The sequence below is a fragment of the Bactrocera tryoni genome, unplaced genomic scaffold (assembly GCF_016617805.1).
Source record: "Bactrocera tryoni isolate S06 unplaced genomic scaffold, CSIRO_BtryS06_freeze2 scaffold_25, whole genome shotgun sequence".
Classification (NCBI taxonomy): domain Eukaryota; kingdom Metazoa; phylum Arthropoda; class Insecta; order Diptera; family Tephritidae; genus Bactrocera; species Bactrocera tryoni.
The window spans coordinates 12,552,544-12,564,735 of record NW_024395977.1 but is presented as its reverse complement, the minus strand read 5'-3'; the positions used below and the strand labels follow the sequence as shown (position 1 = coordinate 12,564,735).

The 12,192-nt window shown below is 38.8% G+C and overlaps 1 protein-coding gene across 1 annotated transcript; it reads right to left on the bottom strand.

Moving 5' to 3' along the window:
- Positions 1–1,069: 1,069 nt before the first annotated feature.
- On the bottom strand, positions 1,070–1,964 carry LOC120780736. Its single transcript, XM_040112995.1, has 2 exons — positions 1,647–1,964; positions 1,070–1,567 (listed from the first exon to the last, which is right to left on the bottom strand). Exons 1-2 carry the CDS (start codon positions 1,962–1,964, stop codon positions 1,070–1,072), a joined length of 816 nt encoding a protein of 271 aa, XP_039968929.1.
- Positions 1,965–12,192: the final 10,228 nt, after the last annotated feature.

The following is a 12,192-nucleotide window of genomic DNA, read 5'->3' as shown; positions in this document are numbered from 1 at the left end:
TTTGATTGACTTGACGGAATTGCAATACTCAACGTTAATGTGAGACTGAAATATTTTAGACAGAAGTTGTGAATATGGCACAACCCAGCGATTATCGACGATGATTTCTTGATGACGAATGTTCATCATTACTGATTGACCGTTATCTTCAGTAGACCGTCGTCGATACAACGGGTATCCATCATTGCCTGTTATTGTGTCGGAAGTCAATGCTCTGGAATAACGCTTTGAGCTTTTGCCATCAATCATGCATGGTGAATTTATATTTAGTACGCCATATGGGCCATGAATCATATGTTTTGTGACGACTTCAAATAATTCTTGATCAATTGTTTGATTTGGTATCTCGGCTAATATGATATTATCAATTTCATCTGGTGTGATTTTACGAACCAACCATATCAATATATGTGCGTGCGGCAATCCTCTCTTTTGCCATTCGATTGAATACATATAACATCGCACTTCTCCAAATACGCGCAATTTCACAATTACATCCATCAGCGCTTCTAATTTTTGCCGAAAAACACGTGCATTTATATCGTGACGATTTGTTGTTGATTGACCGTCAAACAAATTATTTTGAATATCGCTCCACTTCGGATTACATGTGAATGTAATAAATAAATCTGGTCGGCCGTATTTTCTCACGTATGACATCACATCTTGAGCATATTCGTGCACATGGCGAGGACTTCCAATATAAGATGCTGGTAATATCGTCAGATGTCCAATATCATTCAAATTCCCATCATTTGTTATTGCATCACGCAAATGTATGTATTCTTCTGATCGCAATTTACTTTGATTGAACCGGATGTAATTGAGACGTTCAGTCTCAATTTTCGCATACATGCCCACAATGTATTGATGAAACAGTTTTCCACATCTCAAATGTAATTTGAACTTCCTTCGCGAATCATTAATCTGTATGAATAATAATTCATGGCGCTGACCTTCTTTTGAGCATCAAGACCTGTAAAAAATACGTTTCAAAATGTATTTAGAAGTTTTCAATTCAAAATCGAAATCTTTTATTTAAACGAAATATTTATGAGTACGATATGTATTATGTACCTGTGCTTGGATTAATCATTGGGATACTATATCCATCATGGCCATTCCAGTGCAATGTAGGATACTGTAAAGCATCGTAACAACGATGAAGCTCCGAAACACGTTGTAATTGTTCATTTCTACGGTGAAGAATAATATTTTGAGATTGAAAATGATCGCCAACAATCACAATGGCCACTTCATCAATGGTTGGTGCATTGAATCTTCTTGAATGCTCTCCAGTTGGAGTTTTATCGGCTCTTATAACGATTCTGTGATTATCAGATGGCAACCGATCCATAGCAGTTTTGAACAATTGGACTAATTCATTGTGCTGATGCAATAAATCTTGTAGTTCGCAAAGAATTTCTCTTTTTGTGTGAGAACCAATTGTGCAGCGTTGATTTAATTCACGATTTTTATCTCCGATGAAATATATTTGTAAAAATTGATGGTTAGCGTCGGGGAGCGGTAACAATGAACCCGCTAGGTGATAAATTTGACCTTGGATCTGTAATATGTATGCAATGTTATAGGAATAAATTTTTCCCTATTCTTTGAAAAAACCATCAAATATTCCATGCAATCACCTTAAATGTCGGCATAAATTGATCTCTTATAATTTTTGTAGCGCCGAAAGAAGTCATTTGAAAAGACGAATTGTTCTCTTGTATATGATTTAAAAAATGTTTCGATTCTGGTGATGTCTCAAAAATTAATGATTGTAATGGTTCAGGAGGCGGTTCAAATTCCGGCAATTTAACTTTCCCGTTAACGCAACACATTCCAGCCGTTTCACCCGAGAATTTAGCCGCTTCACAATGTGAGCATATAACATCCATCATTCCAATATATCCATGTACATTATAGTCGATTGAAGGGTCGTAATCAAATGCAGCACGGAACATATCTTCCAACACACGACGTCGTATTCACGTAGGTCTTGCTGGATTTCTTGCATGATGAGCTTCTTCAAATCTATTTCGGGGACGTCACACTGCACTTTGTGATACTCTTTGTGACAACACGCCCCGAGCATTCCGAGTACGTCGATCTATGTTTGATTTTGGACATGCCGGCATTTTCTTTAAAATAATTTCTTATATGATCACTTCGTTTCAAACACACATAAAGTTTTCACTGAATAACTTTCAATAATTATTCTTTTCCGGCTATTTGAATAAAAAGTAAGCGACCGAAATTGAACGATTCAAATAATTTACTAATCAAAATATTGAAAAACAAAACAAAAAAAAAATCTACTTCTAATCATAAGTATCCACATTGTAAATATAAGCTTAAGCATTTGTATATATAGTAATACTATATATATACATATATGATCATATATATATAGTATGTATGTATATATATGAAAATACACTATTTGGAGACTGTAATATTTATAACTCATGTATATCTGTAATACACGTACATATGTTCCTATAATACTTTAACATTAGTCATAACCCTAACTCATAACTAATATTTGATAATTAAATGTACAAATTAATTTAATCCCTGAGCCGAAGGCCCTGTCGCTAGTGCTGTTATACTTTATAGGTAGTATAATTATTCATAATTGTATTTCCTTTAATAAAGAAATAAATAAAAATAAATAAAATTTCAAATGCATGTATCTGATTGAATGCATTTTCAAGCTGTTAAACACGCTCTCGAAATTGGTGCATATACCTGCTCATTTCCTTCAAACGATTCTCTCTATGTAAAAACGCCTCGTTTGCATTATCGAAACCTTCAGGTAATTCAGTTTCCAAACGATAAGGCATATATTGAGAAGTAAGCTATAGAAAAAGTTGTGGGGATCTGATGTTGCTATAAAATATGGCACCCTAACAACTGCGGGAACCTTTCTCACAACCATTTTGCTCTTATCTAATAGCGTAATGAGTGGACGACGTGTGTTACGAAATTATTCATATGCGTCGTGATCAACAATTTCCTCAGTTTCGCTAAATTTTTTCGGATAGAATGGTTCAAACAACATTGCAAACTTTGTAAGGCTCATGTTTGCAAAATCGTAATCGGGAGATTGTAACGGACGTTTTTGATATCTTTCAAAGATATTTCTATAATAACCAGTTGCGTGCCCGTTTCTGTCGAATTGCAATACTCTGTAACGCTGCTCTGCCTTTCTTGTGTTCAGAAAAATGCAGCTTCGAGAACTGTCCCGTAATGGGATATGACAAAGTCTATATGCACATTCTGCAGCTGATACTTGTCGTTCATGAAGAATCTTCATACATATGCTGAACAGTTTGCTTGAAATATCAGTTTCTTCGCGTTGAATTTGCTGTATTGCCTGCGAAATTCCAGAATCTATACCTGCAGGTTCTGCTTTCGATAGGTACTTTGCTATATAGTGCGCTATCGCTTCGTTTGATCCGCATCGCTGATTATCTATGTTGCCTGCCCACAGTCTTAGCAACTCTGGGTGGTAATTATTTACCAAGCATCTTCCTTTCGACGCTTAAGTAAACAAATTCTACCTCCGTTACGAAGAAAATCATCTGAAGAATGTGACACAATTCGTGCCTCGTCACATTCTTGGCGTGTAAAGTTGAATCGGCATCGTATAGAAGTATTATTTTTTTAACAAGTTTGTGTATGCCGATGAATTTGACATTTTTTAACTAATTCATGAAGCTCTGGGTCTTCTTCTTCTGGAGGGATTCTACAGCAACAATTACGATCCAGGAGAAGTTTCCCTTCTTCGGAGTCAAACTCGGGACGATTTTCGATCCAAATCACCATATGAAGGTGAGGACTACCCCGATTGTGGAATTCAATGTGCCACCAATGATCCTTCACTTTTTCGCCAAACACATAGTCATTATTTTTTATAAATTTCATTAGAGCATTTCCTCTTAACATGAAATGTCGACTCAAAATTACTGGATACTTTTCGATAAGTCTTTGGGTCTCATAAATATCGAGAGTACTGAGATCAACATCAGCCCTACCATCGGCTATTAACAAAGCCTTTCGTTGGTCTAGCCAGTTGAGATCATTTGAGCAAAATGTTACAAAGTATGTTGGAGGTCCTAAGCATCTGATTTGAGCTAATAGTTCATTCAGAGCTGATCTCCAATAAGCTGCCGAACCTCGTAAATTTTTTACATAAATATAGACATCTTCTATTGCTCCTTCTTGATTAACAATTTTTTTGCCGCATACAGATATAGTGCTTTTGATTCTATAATATTCAAAGAAGGATAAGGCATCGGAGGATCGAGTCATGTGTAGAAGTTCACGCAAGTCAGGAAAGTTCTCTGATCGCCATTCACTTGGGAATGGCCAGAAACGATTCTTTTACACATGGCTCAAGCAGCTCACTACTTCCGGTCTTTGACCAAGTATCCTCTGGGTGGCCTAAGAACATCCGTTCGAAGGCGAGCTAAAGTGAGAAGGCGAAACATTCCCTACAAGGGTTGTGCGCTGGGTTTGGGACCCGCCACGTAAAAAAACACCCCCAGTGAAGAGCTATAACCAGCCTCGGATGATAGACCCCCCTTTTGATGACGACCATGGCAAACGAAATAAGGACTACGAATTGAGGGCATGTACCTGGAATGTCCGGTCCCTTAATTGGGAAGGTGCCGCTGCCCAGCTGGTTGATGTCCTCGTAAAAACAAAGGCCGACATCACCGCCGTCCAAGAAATGCGATGGACGGGACAAGGACAGAGACGAGTAGGTCCTTGTGACATTTACTACAGTGGCCATATAAAGGAGCGCAAGTTTGGTGTAGGATTCGTCGTGGAAGAGAGACTCCGTCGCCGAGTACTATCATTCACTGCGGTGAATGAACGTCTAGCCACAATCCGCATCAAAGCGGGGTTCTTCAACATATCGCTGATCTGCGCCCCGACGGAAGAGAAGGACGATGTGACCAAAGATGCCTTTTATGAGTGTTTGGAGCGCACTTATGAAGGCTGCCCCCGCCACGATGTCAAAATCGTGCTTGGCGACTTTAACGCCAGGGTGGGCAAAGAAGGTGTCTTTGGCACTACGGTCGGTAAATTCGGCCTCCACGACGAAACATCCCCTAATGGGCTGAGGCTGACTGACTTCGCCGGGGCCCGAAATATGGTTATCTGTAGTACTAGATTCCAGCATAAGAAGATTCATCAAGCTACCTGGCTGTCTCCGGATCGAAAAACTGCCAACCAGATCGATCATGTTGTGATAGACGGAAGACACGTCTCCAGTGTTTTAGATGTGCGTGCGCTCCAAGGTCCTAACATCGACTCGGACCACTATCTTGTTGCAGCTAAGATTCGCACCCGCCTCTGTGCAGCAAAAAACGCGCGCCACCAAACACAAGGAAGGTTCGACGTCGAGAAGCAAGCTGCAATCACAACAGACAGCCGAACAATTTTCTACTCGGCTTGCACTCCTGCTCTCTGAGAGCACTAGTCAACAACTCGGTATAAGGGAACTGTGGGACGGAATTTCAAACTCCTTACGTACAGTTGCAACCGAAACCATTGGTTTTCGGAAAGTGCAAAAGAACAGCTGGTACGACGAGGAGTGCCGTGTAGCAGCATAGAGAAAACAGGCTGCCTACCTCGCAACGATACGATTGACCACTAAACGTGCGGGATGGGATAGATACCGAGAGTTGAAGAGGGAAGCGAGACGCATTTGTAGACAGAAAAAGAAAGAGGCTGAAATGCGTGAGTACGAAGAGCTTGATAAGCTGGCCGACAGGGGTAATGCTCGAAAATTCTACGAAAAAATGCGGCGGCTTACGGAAGGTTTCAAGACCGGAGCGTACTCTTGTAGAACCCCAAAGGTGATCTAGTGACCGATGCCCAGAGCATACTTAAATTATGGAGGGAACACTTCTCCAGCCTGCTGAATGGCAGTGAACGCACAACACCAGGAGAAGGAGAACCCGATTCCCCAATCGATGACGATGGAGCAGACGTTCCATTACCCGACCATGAAGAAGTTCGAATAGCAATTGCCCGCCCGAAGAACAACAAAGCGGCAGGAGCCGACGGATTGCCGGCCGAGCTATTCAAACACGGCGGCGAAGAACTGATAAGGTGCATACATCAGCTTCTTTGTAAAATATGGTCGGACGAAAGCATGCCCAACGATTGGAATTTAAGTGTGCTATGCCCAATCCATAAAAAAGGAGACCCCACAATCTGCGCCAACTACCGTGGGATTAGCCTCCTCAACATCGCAGAAAAATTCTGCGAATATCGCATTCGATGGAACGATGAGCTGTTCGAGATATACGACGACATTGACGTAGTTCAGCGAATTAAAAGACAGGGCTACGCTGGCTAGGTCATGTTGTCCGGATGGATGAAAACACTCCAGCTCTGAAAGTATTCGACGCAGTACCCGCCGAGGGAAGCAGAGGAAGAGGAAGACCTCCACTCCATTGGAAGGACCAAGTGGAGAAGGACGCTTGGAATATCCAATTGGCGCCACGTAGCGAAAAGAAGAAACGACTGGCGTGCTGTTGTTAACTCGGCTACAATCGCGTAAGCGGTGTCTACGCCAATTAAGTAGAAGGAGAAGTACATAGGATTTCAAAGTAAACAAAGTCACGCGTTCAATAGAAAGTTGGTATTTGTGCAATATTGATCATTTTGGGTTCGAGTGTATAGTATGTGGAAGTTGAAGTGGTATCGACCAGATTTTATCTATTTTTCTCAATACCACATACTATTAACAAGTCTTATACTAAAAAACCAATCAAAGTAAAGTCAGCCGGGTGTTCGATAATCCTGTTATTAGTTATTAGTACGTCAAGTTTTCGCTCAAATTTATATATTTTAGGTACAAAGATACACTGTTATGAGTAAAACACGCTAGCTCATTTTCATTGAGATAACTCATATATTGGCCGATATACATATAGGGTTTGTCCGGAAAGTAATAGGACTGAGTCGATTTAAAAAAATTTATTGAACCAACCATTTCAATTCTTTAAACACTGTCACAACAGGCGCCTTCTGCGTCGATGCAGCGCTGCCAGCACGACTTCCTAGCATTGAAGTCGTCACGGAAGGCATTCTCCGGAATAGCCTTGAGAGCCGAGGAGCAAGCTGCTTGGATCCCCCCCTTTCATCGCCTTTTCAGGCAAGGAAAGAAAAAAAGTCCGGGGGCTACATCTGGGCTGAAGGGCGGCTTCGGAAGCATTGGGCTGCCGGCCTTGGCTAGGTAGCTGTTCACAAGAAGGGAGGTGTGAGCCGGGGCGTTATCGTGGTGCAACTTCCATTCGACTGCGATGTCTTGTTGGACCCGATTGACCTTTCGTTAGAGTCTCTTGAGGATTTCCACGTAAAACTTGGCGTTGACGGTGTGTCCAGGAGGAACAAATTCATGGAGGACGGTGCCTTTGATATCAAAACATTCTCTTCTTGCTAAATCAACATCTGGGTAAGCCTGCTTTATCATATCAAACGTCTCCGTCGCAGATTTACCGAGTTTCACGCAGAATTTAATCGCGTACCTTTGTTCTAACGAACGCTGCATTTTCGGCTTGCACCACTCACAGAAACACGTGGCGCGAAAATGTTTGTCCTAACTCTACAGGTGCTCGGAGAAAACTACCGCTCGTTCGTTAGCTAGAAACGCCCTCTAACGAATAAAGTCGGTACGCGCACGCTACGACGTACAGTCGCGGCGGAAAAAAATCAGTCCTTTTACTTTCCGGACATACCCTGTATGTGTTACAAAGTCACCCAGAAATATGATTATCTTTATATTAGGTATATGGGGGCTAAGGAAAGTATTGTTCCGATTCATCCCATTTTTATCATACATTCATAGCATTGTTAGCATAGAGTGAATTACTATCCCTGAATTTCAATTATATATCTCACACAATGACCGATATTTGCAGTAAAGAGTTCACTATGGGTACTGGGGTTCAAGTATTCGGTACCTAAAGGCTTGAGCAGTTTTTGTTGAATTTGAACAATGTATGGTCATAGGGTAGCATACACTAAAGCCATTATTCGTACATGTTTAATTTCGTTATATTAATTTCTCCCTCATTTGCGTAATTGTAAAATTGTGTTAAATGGAAAGTAAGCGTGGTTATTGTCCGATTTCGCTGATTTTCACAACGTGACATAGAAATATGAAAAGAATGTACCAAAGTTTGTCGAAAGTGGTCCGTCGGGTCCTGAGATATGGAATTTCACTAAAAAGTGAGCGGATGCTACGCTTATCGTTCGCAGGAGTTCTTGTAATATTTGTGCTGGGCGAACATGGTTGTTGCAGTTTTAGTGGTTAGGAGATATGTACATTTAACTTATTAGAAGGCGGGGTCACGTTCACATTTTAATAATTTTTTGCCCATAGTTGCCCTTTGTTACTGCGATCACCTGTGCAAATTAGAATTTTGTATTTATATCTATATTTATTGCTTAGTTATGGTACTTTATAGGTTTTCGGTTAATGGCAATTTGTAGGCGTGGCAATGGTCCAATTACGCCCAACTGCCAATTAGTATCTTTTTTGTACTAAGAAACCTGCATACTAAATTTCATCACAATATCTCATTTTTTACAGCTTGCACGGACGGACGGACGCACGCAGAAATGGTGCTATAGATAAAGCTTGAACTTTTCCATGAAATTCGCGTTTGTTTGTATTTATCTCTTAAATGACAAGAGCTACGGTAAATGCAAATGTAAATGAGAAACTTGTAGGAAATTGAAGTTAATTCGTTTTTAGGATCTAGCGCGAATCTAATGCATTGAGGGTTGATTAAACTGATTCCTTTTAAAATTGAATTCGAACAGGACGGCAATAGCGGGTGGACAAAGGTCTGCAGTTTTTCCAAATTTGTTTGTGCTCTTCATCATTTTGCGATTTTATTATCAGTTATACAGGAACATACATACATATGTCGTGACAAATAAATTTTTGTCTTCCGGATTTCCTCTTATATTCGCTCTGACCAGAATTTCCAGCAAAGTCACATATTCCTTTTGATAATAGGTAATTACAAGAATGATAGAATATAAGATTACGACACTAGTTTACAGTTAGTTTTTTTCAGTTTAGCTCTTGACAATTCTTACAAAAACAAATACATTGTTCAACAATTTCGTGACGTAACAGTTTTGCGTTGAGAAGAACAAGCATAGAAATGCATACAAATTGTAAACAGAAAAGTAAACACTTTTTGAAATTCCCAAAATATTATTAATTCATTCGTCTTTGCAGGAAAAATTTCAGTGGAATGTTTAGAATATTGTTGCGAGAAAATATGTATATAATTAGTTTTAGGCACATCCACAATAAATAGAGTATCATGTGTGGAAATTGTTCAAATGAAGAAAACCAGTGAAAGTGTACTGTTGTATTTATTTAAATTTCTAAGCATAAATATATTAATTTTTTAAAATGAAATGTGCAGTGGCTTGTTGTAATAATTATTATGCAATTAAAGGATCGAAAACGAGTTTTTTCAGTTTTCCGGCCGATTTAAAAGTTGCCAAAAAATGGGTGTTATTTTGCAAAAGAAATGATATATTTAATACTAAATTAATAATTTCACAATTCTTGTATCATAATTTCATACATCTGAACTTATAATATATGTATATATTTATATACAACACAAGAAACGTCTTCTCCATTTGAAGCACAACTTAATAGACAATTTTATTATCAATAGGCCGATATATTTCTTTAGAAATGATTAAAATCTTTTCACTCAACAATATTCAATCGCTTCACTAAAACTTTTCATTAAAATCGAAAGAATTAATAATATTTTGCGAAGTTACAAAAGTGTTTACTTTTCTGTTTACAATTTGCAAGACATTTGACAGTTTTTCACTCTTGTTCTTCTCAACACGGAACTATGACGTTTCGTAATGGCGGTCGTCGTAATCTTGTATTCTATCATTCTTGAGGTAATTAGAGGACTCATTCCGTTCATTAATTACATTTGTGACGTAATGTGGTCCAATTATTTTTTTATCTCAACTTCAACATCAGATTCTGAGATCTTTATTTGCTTAGGATAACTGTTTTTCCTTTAAAATGTTATCATAGCAGGGTAAAAGGTTAATATCAAGTTTCTCGTTAACGAAGGTTGTAGAAGATACTGAAGCTTTATTAAATTTGCTTCGGTGATAAGTGATATTACTTCACAAACACCAAATTCAAATATATATGGGCCAGAATGCTTACACCGATATGATGTGCCTTAATAAAAGTACGTATAAAACTAACATTTGGTAAAAGTGAGTAAATGATGAAATGAAAACCAAAGCTCAAATATGTATACATATTTATGTATAACTAGCTGACCCGGCAAACTTCGTTCTGCCCAAAATATATATTTTTTTTTCATTTTAAAAATTACACCGGTATTGGTTTTAATAGAATATGAACGATTTTTCCTAATTTCATTGTGTATACTTTAAATACCGCCTGTTTTGTCCTTGACAAATTCCAAATATAGAAAAATAGTGAAGAAAAAATTATTCCTGAGTTTTTTGAACTGTTTTCGATAAAAAATTTAAATAAAAAAACATGATATACAGGCAGGTTCTGCAATTTACTTCCGAGTGAAATTTTGTGGAAAATACCTTCTGTACCTAATTTGACAAAATTTTTACATATTTTAATCGGAAGAGAATTGCCAGAACCTGCCTGATAAACATTTTTTTCGAGGGACATTAATGTTTTTTGAATTTGAATGCTTGAAAAATGCTACTCTTTTCAATAATGCTGACACATCGCGTCCAGGATTTGTTGACAATTTAATAAAATTAAGTTTGTTCTATTCTCATTCAATTTTATTAGTTTTAATCGAGTCTCGAAAATATATAATTTTAGTATATATTTAGTTTAGAGCTGCACGGTACACGATATTTTTGGTTTTCTGTTCCGCGGCGTGAATAAACAGTGAGGAAGGTTTTTCAACATGGGAACACGCCACATAGAGCTGGCCATGTGAAAAGCAAGACATTTCTAAATTTATGTCGCATACTTCCAGCGACTGCCCTTGTGACTTGTTTATTGTCATCGCAAATGCAAATTTCACTGGGAACTACAAACGTCTGAATTGGAATGGCAAATCTGTTGAAGTTAATGGAATTCGGGGAAGTAAGCATTCCTCTCCTTTGAACGGGCCTTTCAAAATGCTTGCCACTATTAAATTGTCCATTAGCTTGGTCACAATCAGTCGAGTACCATTGCACAGTATGGGAGCATGAAGATTTCGTAGCATAATAACTACAGACCCAACTTTGAGACGCAAATTATGAGGCGGCATTCCAGGCGGCATCAAAGAGTTTAAGAACTCCACTGGGTAATTTACTACCTCGTCTTCATTTTCAACGCGATGGAAAATCGTAGTTGGAATCGATATTAATCCACTGCAAGGATCTATCGGAATTTGTCCATTTCCGATTCGCAGCAGCTCTTTTGAAAAAACCTCCGCAGTTCTATCGTTTTGCAGCAAAACTCGCATATTCATGGTCAATGAAATGGTTTTAACAAACCTCCACAAATGCGGTGACATCAGACATGCGTTTAGCTTATCCGCCGCTGTTGATTTTGGAATCACGGGAAGTGTTTATCTAAAGTCGCCCGACAGCAATATCATCACTCCTCCAAAACAACGATTATTGTTGCGCAAATCTCTCAGTGTTCGGTCGAGTGCTTCTAATGATCGTTTGTGGGCCATTGTGATTTCATCCCATATGATTAACTTACATTTTTTTAAAACTTGTGCCATTGCTGATTGCTTTGAAATATTGCAAACAGGACTTTCGTGTATTTGCAAGTTTAATGGAAGCTTTAATGCTGAATGTGCCATTCTTCCACCTTCTAACAGTGTTGCAGAAATCCCGGTAGATGCAAGAGCTAATGCAATACCACCTTGACCACGTATTGCTGCTAGTATTAAAGCCAATAGCAACGTTTTGCCAGTCCCGCCGGGCGCATTGAGGAAAAATATGCCACCGTTTCCACTATCTACAGCATTGATTAGCTGATTGTAAGCACTGCTTTGCTGTTCATTCAACAGTGGAACATTTGTTTGTACTTGTTGTTGCAAGTGAGTTATATCGTAAGCACGCTCGCGTTCCAATTCGCGACTCACTTGTTTCGCGACCTTG